Genomic DNA, 20,337 nt, shown 5'->3' on the forward strand with positions numbered 1-20,337 from the left:
AGAGGACAGAAGTTCTCTTTGGAAGTTGGTGCATAGTTTCTCTCCATTTTTGTTTCACATCTGGAAAAGATCTTCCTTTCCCTCCGGAAAACAAAACTTGTCCAAGCCTAGGGCACTTTGGAGAGATGAAAATCACATTCTCACTGTGAATCTTTACACTCTGTTAATTGTTAGGAGTCGATTACGGTAGGTTGACTGTGTCCTTCACCAGCAGTAATAATTGTTAGTAGAAAGCCTCTGTTTAAGTTAAAGAGAAAGATGTGTGTTAATAAAAATGCACATCAAAATATTTAGCTCTCTCTATTAACTATTCAAAGTGAAATAATACCAAACATCATATTGATTTTAATACCTTTTATTTCTTAATGTGCATATCATAGTGAAGGATGGAATTTTTGTGGATTATAAATTTGAAGAACTTACAAACTATATATCATAACTTGTACCTCAGGTTAACTTCATCTTTTTGCACTTTCAATAATTAATATTCTCTACTAAACTATAGTTAAAAATGATGGAAGTTGCTCAAATTGAAATCTTGTATCGAATAGGTTGTGACATTCTATGCCATCTTATGTCTTAAAAATTAAATTAATTGATTGCTTCAGGAGGTAAAAATGAATTGGAGCAGGTGGCACCCCATGTTGCTATGGCTCCTGAGCTTCAGCTGCAGTGCTGTAAGTGAAGAAAATTATGTTCATGAATCAGTAAAGAATCAAACTGGAGTGACAACTGATCCTGAAGTGCAAGTGGACTACTGCCCTGCTGACTGCAGTTGTAACCTGGATGGAACTGTGAACTGCGCTGGGGTGGATCTAAAGGAATTTCCCAAGAACTTATCGCAATCAATACTGCATCTGTCTTTGCAGGTGAGGAATAATATAAATACCAGGATTGTGTTGCTTTGTGCTGTTCCACTGCAAAAATACTGTTGGGAATGTCTGCCCATTACTTTGATTAGTAAGAAGTATAGGAAATTGTTGCAATTGATGAACTGCTATTCATGGCCTTTGTTCTGTGCCCTTTCCAGAGTTGTACTTCCACCTGATGTTCTGTTATCCTTTCAGGCAGATGCAGGCTGAACCTTCTTTGGTATTTGGCATGGGTAGGGATTTGAACAAATAGCATTAACAGACTCAAGGACAGTACAGTTTGGCTAGGCAAGCAATGAATTACTTTTCTCCTGCCTAGACCCGGCACACTTAAGCTCATTATAAAGAACTTTCTCCAATCCCGCCCGTGTTCAGCTACAACCAGGAATCAACCCACATCATTCTGGTTTGTGTGGACTAGTTCCACACTGGCCAGTGCATTTATCAATTCTCCCAACACCTCCACTGCATTAATATATTAAGCACTTTGTATTATATGAAAATGCTACATAAATGCAGTTTCTTTTATTGAACTTACCAAAGTCTTACATTTATTGACAAAATAATTTTAAATCAAAATAACGTTACAGCTCCTAAATTACTTAGTTATTGATGATTTTTTAATATAAAAAAACTTCTATGCTTTTTGAAAATTGCAGTTCCCAAAACTGAGTTCAAAACAGTGATTAAAGTTGTCATTAGAAGGGGCATAACTCATGAGATGCCATAAATCATTATCTTGTGGAAATATTAACCAGAAATTATATTGTGGCAAGAATCAGAATCCCATCCAAAATGAGAGAATTTCCAAAAGCCCTTGTATCTGTATAACTGCATTGAAAAAGTTTGGGATATTTTGGGTGGCCTGAGAGTGATACAAAGGAGTTAATTGTTGACAAAATATGAAAGTAGCCAGAAACTACTTCATTCCATTTAACAGAACCTTTCCACACATATATACATTCATTACATGCTGTATCCCAAAATATCAGCCAAAAGCCATTTGCTGTTTTGAAACCTACAGAATGTATCCAGTGGTATTTGAAATGTAGGACATTCTCATGGGATTGGGTGGGGGGCAGGTGTCAATGAGTGTTGCTGCATATACCTTTGCAAAATTAGATTATGAAAGTACTCCATTAACGTAATAATCACTGAAGTTAAATCCTCAGACTGTTACACCAGGATCATCATCATCATTATTTTACCTTGTTTTAATCCTGATTTTTCTGGACTTTAACCATAGATCAATTCCCTACTGTAAATTCCCCTGCCATGATGAGACATCCCACTTCTAATTCACTCCTGGCCATCTCTACAAACTAAAGAGAGCTTTCAGAGTTCCTGGCAGAACTCAAACTTCATGTCGTTTCTTTTAACTTAGAACAATGCTTTAGAAGTGATCCCACTGGAGGAGTTATCAAGGCTGCAGAGTCTGGAGACTTTCAACTTACAGAATAACCGGCTTACATCTAAAGGTAATGAAAGCTTTTGTTCTAGCTCCTAAAACTAAAGGAGAGCTCAGACCCTGTATGAATACAGCTTCATCTGCTAGTATATTTTCAGTCCTCAAAGTTGATTAAAACTTATTTATATAATTGTGTATATCTTAACCTTATATCTAACTAATTGTTAGTGTGGTTACAATCTGTTTGGCTTTGAAGGGGACCTTGGTATCTTTAAAACTGTCTTGTGTTTCTTTGCATATTTAAACATAGTTGTGAAGTAAATTGCCTTATTCTGATTTATTTTTCCCCCTAGTTCACTTCCATTTCCATATCAAAAAAGCCTCAGCATTTTTGTTTTATCATGGATGAAGTGTTCCTTAAAAGCTTGTATTCTATGTTGTATTTTTCATTTCTTTTAACTTTCATTTTAAGTGTTCTATTTTCTTAATATTTCTTTCTGTAGCTATATTTTTAAATGTAAATGTTTTTCACCTTTTAAGTTCTCTGGCCTCATATTTGAATGCAAGAGGTATCTAGGCAATCTGCTTGTGTAGGTATCCCATTGATAGCTCATGTATGTATACTGGGGAGTGTGTGGCAGCTATGCAAGCTGACAGATCTACTATTATGCCCACTATATGTTAGGACTAAGGACCTGGTTTCTTCTCCCAATGTGAATCATCAACTTGAGCTCTTCCTGGACATTGACCTGAAAGGTGCTTTAGGAGCATTCATTCAGCAGTTGGACAGTGCTGGAAAGGCTGGCATTAACATTCCATCCCTAGTTACTATTATACAACAGAGTAACTTGTTGATTTACTTCAGATTCAGAATTCATTTAGTGTGGGTATTGAAGTCACAGATAGTGCAGGGACCAGAGAGTCCCTGCCCTAAAATGCATTAATGAATCATTTGAGACACTGAAGATTCTTCGGACGCTGGAATCTGGAGCAACACAGACAAAATGTTAGAGGAATTCAGCAGGTCGGGCAGCATCTATGGAGGGAAATAAACAGTTGACATTTCGGGTCGAGACCCTTCGTCAGGACTGGAAAGGAAGAGGGCAGAAGCCAGAATAAAAGGGTGGTGGGAGCACAAGCTGGCAGGTTATAGGTGAGTCCAGGTGAGAAGGGGAAGGTAGGTGGGTGGGGAAGGGGCAATGAAAAGGAATGATGTGAGAAGCTAAGAGGTGATGGGTGGAAGAAGCAAAGGGCTAGAGAAGAAGGAATCCGATAGGAGAGGACAGTACTGATGAGTTGCGCAAGAATGTTCCAGGGACCTGATAAAGTCACAAGATCTCATTCTTGATACTTGATCTTACATATCCATCTTTATATTCATAAATATTTTAGAACCCAAACTCGACATCACGTAATCACCCTTTCCTGATTCTTACTTTTTCCTGTCCCTATACTCTCTTCATCTTGTTAGTCCACTTTACTCTAACCCTTAGCTATTGCCCAGGTCACTCAGAAAAGTGCTGCTGATTTTACACTGAGAGATACTGATGCATACTTGCTAATTATGTCCGTCCTAAGTTCCTTTTTCTGCTAATTAGTGCTGGCAATAACCATTTATAAAATCTCGTTGCATAATTTACATTCCGATTGCATTTTTGTGGTTTGTCACTAGCAGGAAAACATAAATTCTGTGCACGAATAAACTTAGCAAGTGCTTGGACCCCAACTATTCACAAACTTCATCAATGATCTGGCTGAAAAGACCAGCTATAATACTTCAGTGTTTGCTGATAACACAAAACTAATTGGAATGGGAACAGTGGTGAGGATGCAAAGAAGCTGCAAGGTAAAATGTACAAGCTGAGTGAATAGGGAACAATATGGCATATTGGTATTGGTTTATTATTGTCACTTATACCAAGGTACAGTGAAAAACTTGTCTTGCATACTGATCGGACAGGTCAATTCATTACACAATGCAGTTACATTGAGTTAGTACAGAGTGCATTGAGGTAGTACAGGTAAAAACAATAACAGTACAGAGTAAAGTGTCACAGCTACAGAGGAAGTGCAGTGCAGGTAGACAATAAGGTGCAAGGTCACAACACAATAGATTGTGAGGTCAAGAGTCCATCTCATCGTATAAGGAAACCATTCAATAGTCTTATCACAGTGGGATAGAAGCTGTCCTTGAGCCTGGTGGTATGTGCCCTCAGGCCCCTGTATCTTGTGCCTGATGGGAGAGGAGAGAAGAGAGAATGACCTGGGTGGGTGGGGTCTTTGATTATGCTGGCTGCTTCACCAAGGCAGCAAGAGGGGTACACTTTGGAAAATGTGAGGTTATTCATTTCAGTAGAAAAAATAGAATTGCTGAGTGTTTTTTAAACTGAGAGGTTTAGAAATGTTGGGATTCAAAGAGACTGCATTGTCCTTGAAAGCTAACATGCAGGTACAACAGGCAATGAGGAAGACCAATGGTATGTGGCCTTTATTGCAAGAGGGTTTAAGTGCAAGAGCAAGGATGATTATCTAAGGTCTTGGTAAGAGCACCCCTGTAGTATTGTGTACAGTTTTGATCTTTATAACGAAACAATATATTTACTATAGAAGGAGCACAGTGAAAATTCATCAGACTGATTCCTGTGATGATAGATCTATTGTATGAGGAGAGATTGTGTAGGCTATGCCTCTAGTCTCTAGAATTTAGAAGAATAAGAGATGACCTCATTGAAATCTACAAAGTTTATGGAAGAAAGTATCTATCCTGCAGAGTGTTTCCAGCATTTTCTGTTTTTTGCATTAACTCTACAGCCTTGGTCCCTGATGGTGTACGAGCACATTTACCTGTGTGGCTATTTATTCCAACTGCTTCCAGAAACATCCTTGTGGATACAGGATTTTGTTTTTTTTAATTCATTTCAATAGTTGTTCTTACCACTGGAAAGACCTGCATTTATTGTCTACCCATAATTGCCTTTGAATTAACACACATGAAATGCTGGAGGAACTCAGCAGGTCAGGCAGCATCTAATAGATGCTGCCTGACTTGCTGAGTTCCTCCAGCATTTTGTGTTTGTTGCTCCAGATTTCCAGCATCTGCAGTCTCTCTTGCTTTGCCTTGGAACTAAACTCTCACATAGGTCAAATTATGTAAGGACAATAATTTTCTTTTACCAAAGATCATTTTGGTTTTCTTTACTAAGTCTTGTGAAGCACTGGAAAATCTGGTGAGCTGCTCTCTCTTTCTCAAGTTAGATTCAACTCAAAGACAACTCCCAACCACAATGCACCTTCTTTAAGATGTCCTTGGAGCAACATAGGCTGGCTTCAATGTGTTAGAAGGATATAATTTTGGGTCCCCACTGATGAATGCTGCCAATTAACTGCACAGTTAGCACTAGCTACCTGCAAAAATCACGATAGTGTCACCAGAAGATGCCGATTCCATTACATTGAGTAGGTGAAGGACAATTGTACCTCAGCTTTTGAGGAGAAACTGATTTAGGTCTTAAGTATTTATTGAGTTGTGTTTCTTGCATGTCCTATCAGTTTTGAGAGAATGACATTTGTCATCAGATCTTAATCACATTCATATGTGTATAGAACATAGAACACTACATCACAGTACAGCACAATACAGGTCCTTCGGCCCTCAATGTTGTGCTGACCTTTAAACCTCACCTAAAACTATCTAACCTCTACCTCCCCCATATCCCTCGTTTTTAAATTCCTCCATATGCTTATCTAGCAATCTCTTGAACTTGACCAATGTACTTGCCTCCACTACCACCCCAGGCAGCGCATTCCATGCCCCAACCACTCTGGGTAAAAAAAAACCTTCCTTTGATATCTCCCTTGAACTTCCCACCCATTACTTTAAAGCCATGCCCTCTTGTATAGAGCATTGGTGCCCTGGGAAAGAGGCGCTGGCTGTCTACTCTATCTGTTCCTCTTAATATTTTGTATACCTCTATCATGCCTTCTCTCATCCTCCTTCTCTCCAAAGAGTAAAGCCCTAGCTCCCTTAGTCTCTCCTCATAATGCATACTCTCTAAACCAGGCAGCATCCTGGTAAATCTCCTCTGCACCCTTTCTAATGCTTCCACATACTTCTTCTAATGAGGTGACCAGAAATGGCACTCTAAGTGTGGTCTAACCAGAGTTTTATAGAGCTGCATCATTACCTTGCGGCTCTTAAACTCGATCCCTCGACTTATGAAAGCTAACCTCCCATAAGCTTTCTTAACTACCCTATCCACCTGTGAGGCAACTTTCAGTGATCTGTGGATATGAACCCCCATATCCCTCTGTTCCTCCATACTACCCAGAATCCTGCCATTAATTTTGTACTCTGCCTTGGAGTTTGTCCTTCCAAAGTGTACCACCTCACACTTCTCCAGATTGAACTCCATCTGCCACTTCTCAGCCCAGCCCAGCTCTGCATCCTATCAATGTCCCTCTGCAATCTTCGACAATCCTCCACACAATCCTCCACACTATCCACAACACCACCAACCTTTGTGTCGTCTGCAAACTTGCCAACCCACCCTTCCATCCCCTCATCCAAGTCATTAATAAATATCACGAAAAGCAGAGGTCCCAGAACTGATCCTTGTGGGACACCGCTAGTCACAGCCCTCCAATCTGAATGCACTCCCTCCACCACAACCCTCTGCTTTCTGCAGCCAAGCCAATTCTGAATCCACACGGCCAAGCTTCCCTGGATCTCATGCCCTCTGACCTCCTGAAGAAGCCTACCATGTGGAACCTTGTCAAATGCCTTACTAAAATCCATGTAGACCACATCTACTGCACCACCCTCATCAATCTGCCTGGTCACGTCCTCAAAGAACCCTATCAGGCTTGTGAGACATGATCTGCCCTTCACAAAGGCATGCTGGCTGTCCCTGATCAGACTATGATTCTCTAAATGCCCGTAGATCCAATCTCTAAGAATCCTTTCCAACAGCTTGCCCACCACAGACATAAGGCTCACTAGTCTATAACTCCCTGGACTATCCCTACCACCTTTTTTGAATAAGGGGACAACATTTGCCACCCTCCAGTCCTCCGGTACCATTCCCGTGGACAACAAGGAGTCAAAGATCCTAGCCAACGGTTCAGCAATCTCCTCCCTTGCCTCATGGAGCAGCCTGGGGAATATTCTGTCAGGCCCCAGGGACTTACCTGTCCTAAGGTTTTCTAACAGCTCCAACACATCCTCTCTCTTGATATCAACACTCTAGAATATTAACCTTATCAACACTGTCCTCAGCATCATCAAGGCCCCTCTCTTTGGTAGATACTGAAGAGAAGTGTTCATTGAGGACTTCACCCACTTCCACAGCTTCCAGGCACATCTTCCCACCTTTGTCTCTAATCGGTCCTACCTTTACTCTCGTCATCCTTCTGCTCTTCACATAAGTGAAAAATACCTTGGGATTTTCCTTAACCCTACTCGCCAAGGCCTTTTCATGCTCTTGCTCTCTTCAGCCCCTTCTTAAGTTCCTTCCTTGCTACCCTATATTCCTCATGAGCCCTATCTAATCCTTGCTGCCTACACCTTATGTATGCTGCCTTCTTCCTCCTAACTAGATGTTCCACCTCTCTTGTCACCCATGGTTCTTTCACCCTGCCATTCCTTGTCTGCCTCACTGGGACAAATTTATCCCTAACATCCTGCAAGAGATCCCTGAACAATGACCACATCTTCATAATACATTTCACTTCAAAAATGTCATCCCAATTTACACTCGCAAGTTCTAGCCTTATAGCCTAATAAATTGCCCTTCCCCAATTAAATATCTTCCTGTCCTCTTTGCTCCTATCCTTGTCCATGACAATGCTAAAGGTTAGGGAGCGGTGGTCACTGTCTCCCAAATGCTCACCCACTGATAGATCTGTCATCTGACCCAGTTCATTACCTAATACTGGATCTAATATGGCATTCCCTCTAGTCGGCCTGTCAACATACTGTGACAGAAATCCGTCCTGGACACACTTAACAAATTTTATCCTGCTCTAAGATCAATCTAACCCTTTTCTCCCACATAGCTCCCTATTTTTCTATCATTTATGTAATGGTACAAAACTGACATTCTCGGGGCACTTTGGAGTATCAACAACCCACATAGGTGCCAGGGTTGAGGATAGGTTCCTGGTTTAAGGTTCTTCTTATTGGGAACAAACAGATCAGTCCCCTAAAGTAAGGATCAGAGGTTAAACTTAGGTTTCCTTCTGACGTAAACTTAGATATGGCATCAGATTGTGAGTTTCCTCTCCAGTCAAAGGGAGGTGTTCAAAAAAAAATGTCAAGTCATAAATGTGTGTACTGATTGTTAGGAAAAGTTGACGTTGACAGTAGGTGGTGAACTTGTTATTGTACAGTTGAGATGTAAAATGAAATAGAACAAAACTTGCTGTAAAATGCATTCATGTTATTCAGATATTAACTGTAAAGTGAACAAGGTTGTTGATTTGTAATTAGTTTTCTTCTCACAAGGGTACTGATCAATTCACCTCCTGGAGGGATGGGATAAACATCGTATCCAGTGTGCACAATAAACTATTATTAATGGACTTGATTCACAGCATCCTGGGATTAAATGTACAACTAGAATATTTCCTCCAGACTGTAGACCGTGGAGATGTCTGGTGAAACTGATTCAATGAGAATATCTGGAATTTGTAGCAGTTATTGTATTTATATTTTTCACGGCCTTCCCTTTAAATGTCCCCTAAATATCCACAATAATATGACTGCAAGGACAAACTGGAAACCTTGCCCTGGTCTCATTTCATTCTTCTGTATAGCTATTCACTCAAAAATATCCTGGAGCAGGCCCTTGTGATCTCTCCTTTCTGCTTGATATCATTTACAACAGCACAACTTGCTTCTCAGAAGCCTTGTTTTCTTGATTTCAGAAAATTAATTTAAATTTCCCTTAACAGTGTTGAGTTAATAAGTTCTAAATATGTCAAAACAAATGATTATGTCCTTTATTATGAGAGGAATAATGGTACAGAGCAGATGATTACATCAAACAAGACCATAATGCTAATGTACAGCAAACAATTTAAAGAAACAATGCTGAGATAAGGTAGGGATAGTAGCAAAACAACAGGGTCTTATTATCACCCTAATGAAAAGGAAAATGGTCACAGTTTGTAATAAGTGATTCAATTGCATCCACTCTTGTTTGTGAGTTCACAGTGTTGAAATCAGAACTAAACATCCTGAGTCCTATTCATGCTCAAAGTCATTCATTTTGCTCTGGATACAGACCATCTTAGCCCAAATTTGTGTCGCAGTCAGCACTTACAACAATTTTGTAGTTAAGCAGTTCCCAGGCAGGAACCCATTTTAAGAAGCCAACTCCCACAACTACACCAAGGGTCTGTACAGTGACTGGCATTCCATAACAGAAATAGCAGCATGTGTGGGGTTGGCGGAACAAGCCCCCAGCTAATCACCACACAAAATAAGTGAAAGCACTTTAACAGACAACTGAGCCATGTCCTCTGGCATAGCTGACTGTCAAAGCCGACAAAGCAAATAATTCTAAATGTTTCTGAAGTTCAGAAACATACAAAAGTGGTTAAAACTGGTAAAAAGATTTAAAATGTTTAATTATGGTTAAAAACTAGAACATTTTAATAGACAAAATATTTAAGTAACCTCAAACAATTAAATCAAATCTAAAATATTAGTAACTTATTCCCTCACACCTCTCCTACTGCATTGAAATCAATAGAGAACAAATATTGGGGCAGCTTATTCAGCAAGTTGCCCAAAATAAGGATACGGAATCTCCATAATTCTGTGCCCCCTAGTTGGAATGCAGTTGTAAAACCTATCACAAAATGTTGATAGCTATTTTGGATCTTCTGTATTTACTCAGAAATTCCGATGTTTCCCTTGGTTACGTGGGGAAATATTGACAGCTGTGAGGGTATCTACCCACAATTCCCTGCTGCACTCAGAAAGAAAGACAATCCTGCAGCTTTTTTTCTGATTCGGTATTTGGTTAAAAAAACAGAATCCTATCAGTTCTACTTACTCTTCAGACATCTGTTATTGGGAACTATAGGGCAGGTAGGGTGCTGTGGTGGTTAGCATAACGCTTTACAGCACCAGCGACCCGGGTTCAATTCCAGCCACTGTTTTTAAGGAGTCTGTACGTTCTTCCAGTGTCTGCGTGGGTTTCCTCCGGGTGCTCCGGTTTCCTCCCACATTCCAAAGACGTACGGGTTAAGAAGTTGTGGGCATGCTACGTTGGCACCGGAAGCATGGTGACACTTGTGGGCTGCCCCCTGAACACTCTATGCAAAAGATGCATTTCACTGTGTGTTTCGATGTACATGTGACTAATAAAGAGATATTATTTCCCTGCAAGAATATTTTGTCTGCTCACAAGTAGTCTACTTAATGGAAAAAAATACTTGCATTACCTGAAAGTTAAATTGCACCAGGTTTAAAGTAACACGGCAAAATGGTACTCTAATGCTAAAAATGGATTTTAATTTCTGATGAATTAAGCAACTCCAGTAATCAAAAGTTGATAATTGAATTTTCCTTGTTTGTCTTTTTAAAGGTCTACCTGATGATGCATTCCGTTCTCTAAAGAATTTGCTGTATTTGTACCTGGCGAACAATAAGGTAAAATATCTTCAAGTACAAGATTACTTGGATACTATTTAACCTAGTAGGTTACAAGCTTAACGAAAGCACATTATAACATTCTACCTTCATCAGGTGTAACTCTTGCCCATGGATAAAAATTTGTGATGTAATAGTTTTGAAAGAAATGGATTTGGTAGAGCCTCATGCAGATTCAATGACCACAACATTGGCACTGTATGATTGAAATAGCAGTCTCGCTCTCAGATGACTGCTTAAGCATACGGCTGGGATTAGAGCACTAATCGCCATTCTATTGCAATAAATGTTGAAAATGTTAATCAAAATTGGTACTAATCAATCTGTTAAACATTAATATTACATTTTAAAGATTCAAATGAAGCTAATTTTTATAATTTGCTCAGTTACTTGAATTTTTCCTCCATTAAATCCCCAGTGGTCTTAAAACAATGGAGCCATGGTTTATGGACCTGCCCATACACCCGTGCTGCTGGTCTTGATCATGTTGTTATGGGTTGAGTAGAGGCTGGAGGATTCTGCATGGAAAGCAAAACATAAGCAGGAAAGTGAGCACTGGATTTTTTTCCTGTCGGGGTGCTCATAGAGTAGGTTGATCTGATGCCAGCATGTTCACACATGGTGTCATGGAGATCAAATAAAGAGAAATTGAAAAACTGATACCAAGCAGGAGAGAAATGTATGCTGTTTTACATGTTCATAATTCTCAACTTTAACCCTCATTAACAAGGTTTTTCTTGATAACATAGACAAACATCTTGAATAGGTTTCTGGATATTAAGAGAATCAAAGGATATGGTGAAAGTGCTGAAAAATGGCACCGAGATAGATGATCAGGCATCAAAAGGGCTGAATGGTTTACTGGTTTAGGGAGGGTGGTTTAGGAATGGTTTAGGGAGGGTGGGAGGAGAGGAGGAGGGGTGGCAATACTGGTCAGGGACACTGTTACGGCTGTGGAAAAGATGGATGTTGTAGAAGGATCATCTCTAGAGTCCGTATGAGTGGAATTAAGGAACAAGAAAGGAGCAGTTACTCTACTAGGAGTATTCTATAGGCCCCCCGGTAGCAGTAGAGATATAGAGGAGCATATTGGCAGGCAGTGTTTGAGAGAAACAAAAATAACAGGGTTGTTATAATGGGAGACTTCAACTTCCCAGATATAGACTGGAACCTGCTTAGTGCCAAAGGTTTAGATGGGACAGAATTTGTTAAATGTGTCCAGGAGGGATTCCTGACGCAGTATGTTGACAGGCCAACTAGAGGGAATGCCATGTTAGATCTAGTTTTAGGAAATGAACCGGGACGGGTGAAGGATCTATTGGTGGGTGAGCATTTGGGGGACAGTGACCATTGCTCCAAAGCCTTTAAAATTGTCATGGACAGGGACAGGTGCAGAGAGGACAAGAGGTTTTTCAATTGGGGAAGGGTGAACTACGAGGCTATAAGGAGAGAACTTGGGAGTGTAAATTGGGATGTCCTTTTTGAAGGAAAATGTACCATGGAGATGTGGTCTATGTTCAGGGATCTTATGCAGGATGTTAGGGATAAATATGTCCCGGTGAGGGAGAGAAGGAATGGCAGGGTGAAGGAACCGTGGGTGACGAGAGAGGTGGAACGACTTGTTAGGGAGAAGAAGGTAGCATACCTGAGGTATAAGCAGCAAGGTTCAGACAGGGCCCGTGAGGAATATAGGGTAGCGAGGAAGGAACTTAAGAAAGGGCTGAGGAGAGCTAGAAGGGGACATGAAAAGGCTTTGGCTAGTAGGGTTAAGGAAAATCCCAAGGTCTTTTTCAAGTACGTGAAGGGTAGGAGGATGGCTAGGGTAAAGGTAGGTCCGATTAAGGACAAAGGTGGGAGAATTTGCCTGGAGGCGGCGGAAGTGGGAGAAGTTCTCAATGAGTACTTCTCTTCTGTATTCACCAGGGAGAGGGGTCTTGATGATGCGGAAGGGACTGCTGGTGGGGGTAATGTTCTCGAGGTTGTAGATATCAAGAGAGAGGATGTGTTGAAGTTTTTAAATAATATTAAGACAGATAAATCTCCGGGGCCTGATGGGATTTTCCCCAGGCTGCTTCGAGAGGCTAGGGAGGAGATTGTTGAACCGCTGGTAAGGATCTTTGAATCCTCGTTGTCCACGGGGATGGTGCCAGAGGATTGGAGGGTTGCGAATGTTGTCCCCTTGTTCAAAAAAGGTAATAGGGATAGGCCAGGGAATTATAGACCGGTGAGTCTCACGTCTGTGGTGGGTAAGCTGTTAGAAAGGATTCTAAGGGATAGGATTTATGAACACCTTGAGAATCATGGACTGATTAGGGACAGCCAGCATGGCTTTGTGAAGGGAAGATCTTGCCTCACAAGCCTGATAGAGTTCTTTGAGGAGGTGACCAGGAATATTAATGAGGGCAGTGCGGTGGATGTGGTTTACATGGATTTTAGTAAGGCGTTTGATAAGGTTCCTCATGGTAGGCTTCTTCAGAAGGTCAGAGGCCAAGGGATCTAAGGAAGCTTGGCTGTGTGGATTAGGAATTGGCTTGCATGTAGAAAGCAGAGGGTTGTGGTGGAAGGAGTGCCCTCGGATTGGAAGGCAGTGACTAGTGGTGTCCCACAGGGATCGGTTCTGGGACCTCTACTTTTTGTGATATTTATAGATGACTTAGATGAGGGGGTGGAGGGCTGGGTTAGTAAGTTTGCGGACGACACTAAGATAGGCAGTGTTGTGGATAGTGTGGAGGGCTGTCGGAGCTTACGGAGGGATATTGATAGGATGCAGAGCTGGGCTGACAAGTGGCAGATGGAGTTCAATCCGGAGAAGTGTGAGGTGGTACACTTTGGAAGGACAAACTCCAGGGCAGAGTACTGGGTGAATGGCAAGGTACTTGGCAATGTGGAGGAGCAGAGGGATCTGGGGGTTCATATTCACAGTTCATTGAAAGTTGCCTCACAGGTGGAAAGAGCAGTTAAGAAGGCCAATGGGATGTTGGCTTTCATAAATCGTGGGATTGAGTTTAAGAGCCACGAGGTGATGATGCAGCTTTACAAAACTCTAGTTAGGCCATACTTAGAGTACTGTGTTCAGTTCTGGTCGCCTCATTATAGGAAGGATGTGGAGGCATTGGAGAGGGTGCAGAGGAGATTTACCAGGATGCTACCTGGCTTAGAGAGTATTGAATATGAGGAGAGGCTTAAGGTGCTAACGCTTTATTCACTGGAAAGGAGGAGGATGAGAGGAGACATAATAGAGGTATATAAAATACTGAGAGGAATAGATAGACAGTCAGCGTCTCCTTCCCAGGGCACCAATGCTCAAGACGAAAGGTCATGGCTTTAAGGTTATGGGTGGGAGGTTCAGGGGAGATATCAGGGGGAGGTTTATCACCCAGAGAGTGGTTGGTGCATGGAATGCGCTGCCTGGGGTGGTGGTGGAGGCAGCTACATTGAACAGGTTCAAGAGCTTGTTGGATAGGCATATGGAGGAGTGTGGGATGGGGGGATATGCGGGAGGAAGGGGTTAGGTAGTGTGAGGGTGGTTTGATGGACGGCACAACATGGTGGGCCGAAGGGCCTGTTTTGTGCTGTATGGTTCTATGGTTCCTTTTTCTTACGTTCATATGTTATGTTCTCGAAGAAAGGGGAGGTATTAAAGGGCCATCAACATGTAAAGCAATACATTAAGTATAGTAGGTATGGCAGCAACATTTAATTTTCTTACAATATTAACACATTTTATAAACAAAATACTGGTAAGCAATGATCTAATGTAAGACTTGGATGACAATATAGACCAAGTCACTGGTAACAGGTGACCAGGAGGGCATGGAAGCTCTTCTGGTACAGAAATATCTGAGGAACATGATAAGGTGATATATGAATAGCAATTTCTTCTCTTCAAATCACTTAAGCCCAGTTGAACTATTTTACTCCCACTAACTCAAAGGTTTTGTCTTGGTGGTTTATTCTCAAGAGTCTCAATTAATACCACAAAAAGTTGTCAAGAACCTCAGAATGTTTAGTTAAATGATGTTGCCAATGCCACACCATATACATCCAAGGCATTCACACATAAAGCAAAGGATAGCATGATTTTGCTGCAACATACTGGCACAGTGGCACAGAATGGTGGATATAGGTTTGCCCTCCTGGTACTTAACACTGTGAACCCCTCACCTCAACTATGCTGTCAATTGGATACCCCAGTAACAATGGACAGAGAGTTGCACCTTGGCATACATTTGAGCTACTGCCTATAATACAGTTTTGGCAGAGCTGGTAGGTTAATTGGCGATTGTAAGTTGCCCTTAGTGTGTTGGTGAATGGTAGAATCTTAGGGGAGATGATGGGAATGTAGGGAAAATGAAATGGAATTGGTGTAGGATTAGTATAAGTGGATGCTTGATAGTTAGCATGGACTCAATGGGCCGAAGGGACTGTCTCTGTGCTGTATAACTCTATGATCCTTGTCAGCCGAGGGAGGTTATGTGGCAGAAGATAGGGAAACAGCAAAGGGGAAGGAAAAACATTGAGTGTAATCTACTGGAAATTAAAAATAGTTTCAATATGCTGAAAGAGCTTCAGTTTCATGGCAATAACAGAACACATGGCGGACAACCAAGGAGTCCAGAGAATGTTCCACAGTAACATCACTGGAACATGAATCATTTATAACTTTTTCCAGAGAGTTCTACTTTCCTGGATTAGCAAGGACATTTTTTCATATTCAGTGTTGACTGAGCAATATTGTATGTCTACTGAAATATTTCTACATTGATTAACGTGGAAGTCAACCAATAAAAAAACTTCTAAACTTGCACCTTTTGGGAGTACATCAGTTCTTTATTGATAACATACTGGAGTCTGTACTTCTTTGTGATGCAGTTACTGATAATATATCAAGGTAAAATATAAATATAAAGCTCATGTAAAATCAGTTATACACAAGGTGAAGATAGAGTGATGGAGTAAATGATTGTTTCATTTGTATTGCTGGTGTTTTGCTGGGGAGTAAAACACATCCAAGATATACTTGTAAAGCATTGGATGAAATTGCAGCCAACAGTTAACAACGTTTGACACACAAAACATGGTGTTTGGACATCTTGAAGGGCTCCAAGCCAAAAGAACTTTCTGTACAAGAAAAAAAAGTGGTTACAGAGTTCTGTGCAGTTGAGTACAAGTGAGTGAGAATTGATGGTGCATGGGGAAACCAAAGTGACCACAAGTCTGTGGGAACTGGTAAAGAACGAAGAAATTTGACTGCTGCTACAACTGATGAATCAGACCATATTCGTAAGTGGCTGCTATGATTTATTTTATAACTGCTACCTAATAAATTAATCTTAGTAAAAGCAAATATTGAAGCATGTGGCTTGAAGTCAATGATGGGAGATCGTAAATTTGGAGGCAGACATGGTAGAGTAATTTCACCACAAATTGTCAGCACCACTGAACTTTCCTTTTCCCCAAAAATACTTGCTGTCATATTTAAGAATGCAATGGTCGAATTAATTTTTCCAATTTTCACTTATGTCACTAAGTGAGATCATGGCTGTTTTTGTTTTACCTCAGCACCATCTTCCTCTACCCCTTGATTTACCATATCAAAAAATCTATTGATCTCTGCTTTGAATATACTCAGAAACAGAGTCTCCACAGATGTCTTTGCTGAGAATTCCAAAGATGCAGCACTTTCCAGATATGTAATTTCTTCTCACCTCTGTCCTGAATGGCCAATCCTTTAATTTGAGACTGTGACCCCTGGCTTTAGACATCCCGGCCAGGGGAAACATCATCCCTGAAAATGGGATTAAAGGAAAAGGAAATAAAAAGGGACACAGGAAAAAAGTAAAAGCATCTTTAACATTTTTGTTCTATTAGTCTTAAAAATTAAAACTGGAAGAATGAGGCTTCATGGACATGTTCGGCACAGCTTTGTGGGCCGAAGGGCCTGAATTGTGCTGTAGGTTTTCTATGTTTCTATAACTTTGGCCTTCATTGTGGCACGGTTTGATTAGAACTGCCAACATTTCCATTTGAGACTGTCAGGAAGCTCAGGATCTATGTGCAAACACACAAGTCCTGAAGTTCTCGCAGATGCTTGCAGGGGATTTCCTGGCTACACTCCAATTCTGACCTTCTCTTGGAGTTCATCAGTGGAGCATCAACTCCCTACAACTTCTCTGCAGTTATGCCTGAAACTCTGCCCATTGACCATGTGCCTGTTTAGATATGGTGCAGGTTCAGGAACTCCATTCATTTCAATGGCGAGAGATGGCTGCTAGGAAAGAGATTTGGAGTCATTTACATTTGTTTGAATTAACTTTAATTTTTAAACTTATCTTTTAAAACATTTCCATGTTTTGATTTTATTTTGTATTGTCAGAAACATTCACAAACATTTCAAGTGTTTTTGACAGATGGTTCAGTCTGGGGGCGTGGCTTAGCTAGCTGTCAAAGTATTTCTGTGGACAAGGCATTTACAACTGGGAGCTCCTGAACCCCACAGGGCCTTATCACCAACATTGGAGCTGCTTTGTTCAGGGAGTTTGCCCAGAAGATCCGCTTCAGGTAAGTGCAGACCCAGCAGGTAGGGCAGCAGAGGGTGCAGGTGGCTCACTACCAGTAAGTTCCAACCATTTTTGAAAATTTATTGTGTTTAGTGGACAAACCCAATCACAACTCCACGTGTATTTTAATGCAGGGTTTTGTGGAATGATGAAAATATGCTAATGCTTCTGTTGGTGGGGGGAGACTCTGAATTCAGGTCCCTGATTTGAGCGTCCTCTGTGCATCTGTTGACACTGTACATTGCTCTTCCTATTGAATATTAAATAACGGTGAACATTGGTAGCCTCTCCATTATCTACACTGCTAATTATTAAAATGAATTCCACAAAGTATTCATTTTAAAAGAAATGCAAACACACAAAACTTTAAATTTACAGAGTAATGTCGAAAAACTCCAGGAAAAAAAAAGTGATCTTTTCTCATTGATTTGACTGTCTAATAAGTAGAATTTAAGTCTGGTAATCCTGAGCTTCAGACATTAGAGTGTTCCTAAGATTTTTGGTGTTGTGGCAGCCTTAAAAAAGGGAAATAGGACCTCTTAAGAGCTAGTTGTTCGAGAGTTACTTGCTGAACAAAACAAATAAATTGTACCCTGATCAAAATTAGTATAGAGTTCTATTTGACAACTTGATGAATCACAAGTACTTTCACCCGTAAAACTTAGTCTGGAATAAATTTGAACCTAACAGAATGAAAATCTCTTGCATCCATACAAAACAAAATGAGCTGAGTTATCATTTAATAAAATGCAGCTCCTATTGATTATGGGTGAATAACATATGGATGTTTTAGTGTTATAATTTCATGCAGAAATTCTCAAAGTGGCTAAATTAGCACTGTTTTATAAGTGGTCCTCTGTTAGGAATAAGGAACAGAGGAATTTTGAATTCTGTGTTCCTGCCATTCACCTGGAGCAGATGTGGCCCACATCCACTGACCAAGGAGTCTCCCACATTGCCAGTCACTTGCCTTCAAAGCCCATTCTCACCTGATGTGGATCCACAGGCACTATCTTCTTCTGGAAAGCAGTCCACCAGCTGATTGGTGAGGCTCTGTGCAACACAGGATGTTCCTGGTCATGACGAGCAAACCCTGTCCACAGAAATCCTTTGGAAGCTGAAAGCCATGTCCCTCCAGTCTTATGAGCTGTCAGGAGACTGAATCTCTGTGAATGTCTCTGACATTCAACATTCAAGAATTACTAAAATTTTTGAAAATACTTTTTTAAAATTGAATTAAAAGAAACAATTAAAATTCTGAAAAACACTTAGAAATGAGAGAAAATAATTAAATTATTTAATACAACTCAACTAAATTCATTCATGCTGCCTGGCCTGCTGAGTGCCTCCAGCATCATCATGTTTTTCATCCTCCACGGATGCTGCTTGGCCTGCTGAGTTCCTCCAGCATCACCGTGCTGTTCAACTAAATCAACAAACTGGAAGTAATGTTGGATTTGTGCTCTGCCTGCTGTTGCTTCTTCTTTTTGAAATGAATGTGCCCATTAGAGTTGTTTGCAGAAGTTTGTGCTTCCCCCTGCCAGGCACCATGAGGAGCCTGGCAGCAGAGCACAGTGAGTGTACGAGGGAGTTGCCAGCTGAGTGGAAGTACAGAACCACCTCCTTCACTCAAGAGTCCTAAGCCTCCATCCAGAAAGGTTCTCAGTGGAACTACTGACCTTTAAGTAGAAGATAGAGCCAACTGTAAAATAATATTAGCAATCTTAGATTTTGTGTTGATTAGAATCATTGAGTGACAGAAACGGGCTCTTTGGCTCACCAAGTCCATGCTGAATATTTACACAATGTGTTTTTACTTAATTATCCCCACATTCTCAATTAGTTTATCTGCTGCAAAAACATGTGGAGGAGTTGCAAGTTTTGTGATAATTTTCATCATTCTAAAAACATGGAAGTAGATAAGATATAAAATTGGCTTGGTGGTGGGAGACAGAGGGTGGTAGTGGAGGGTTGTTTTTCAGATTGGAGGCCTGTGACCAGCGGTGTGCTGCGGGGATTGGTGCTGGGTCCCCTGTTGTTTTCCATATATGTTAATGATTTAGATGAGAATGTAGATGGGCATGATTAGTAAGTTTGTGAGTGACACCAAAATTGGTGATATAGCAGACAGTGAAGATGGTTGTCTAAGGTTACAACAGGATCCAGATCAATTAGGAAAGTGGGCAAAGGAAAGCCAGATAGAATTTAGATCAGACAAGTATGAAATGATGCATTTTGGGAAGTTAAACCAGGGCAGGATGCACACAGTGAATGACGGGGCCCTGGGGACCATTGTTGAACAGAAGGACCTAGGGGCTTGAGTACATAGTTCCCTAAAAGTGGTGACACAGGTAGACAGGGTGGTGAAGAAAGCATATGGCATGCTTGACTTCATCAGTCGGGCATTAAGTACAGGAGTTGGGATGTCATGTTATAAGACATTGCTGAGACTGCACTTGCAGTATTGTGTGCTGTTCTGGTCACCATGCTACAGGAAGGATGTGATTAAGCCAGAGAGGGTACAGTTCACAAGGGTGTTGCCAGGACTGGAGGGCTTGAGTTATAAAGAGAGACTGGATAGGTTGGGACTATTTTCCCTGGAGCCAAGCAGGCTGAGGGATGACCTTATAGAGGTTTATAAAATCATGAGAGTCATAGATAAGATGAAGAGTCACAGACTTTTTCCCCAGGGTAGGGGAGTCTAAAACTAGAGGGCATAGGTTCAAGGTGAGAGGGGAAAGATTTAAAGAAGATCTGAGGGCAGTTTTTTTCCCACGCAGAGGGTGGTGGGTAAATGGAAAGAGCAGCCAGAATAGGTGGTAGAGGCAGGCACAATTA

General features: G+C 41.0%; 1 protein-coding gene across 2 annotated transcripts in view; it reads left to right on the forward strand.

Moving 5' to 3' along the window:
• podn (podocan) overlaps positions 1-20,337 on the forward strand; it is a 37,333-nt gene that overhangs the window by 1,164 nt on the left and 15,832 nt on the right. For both annotated transcript variants that reach the window (XM_052012058.1, XM_052012059.1), the window contains exons 2-4: positions 609-869; positions 2,257-2,350; positions 10,875-10,939. In XM_052012058.1, the coding sequence (XP_051868018.1) occupies positions 618-869; positions 2,257-2,350; positions 10,875-10,939 (411 nt within the window). In that variant the 5' untranslated portion in view covers positions 609-617. The remainder of the gene's footprint in view (positions 1-608; positions 870-2,256; positions 2,351-10,874; positions 10,940-20,337) is intronic.

Source organism: Pristis pectinata, chromosome 3, assembly GCF_009764475.1.
Source record: "Pristis pectinata isolate sPriPec2 chromosome 3, sPriPec2.1.pri, whole genome shotgun sequence".
In the NCBI taxonomy this organism is placed as follows: domain Eukaryota; kingdom Metazoa; phylum Chordata; class Chondrichthyes; order Rhinopristiformes; family Pristidae; genus Pristis; species Pristis pectinata.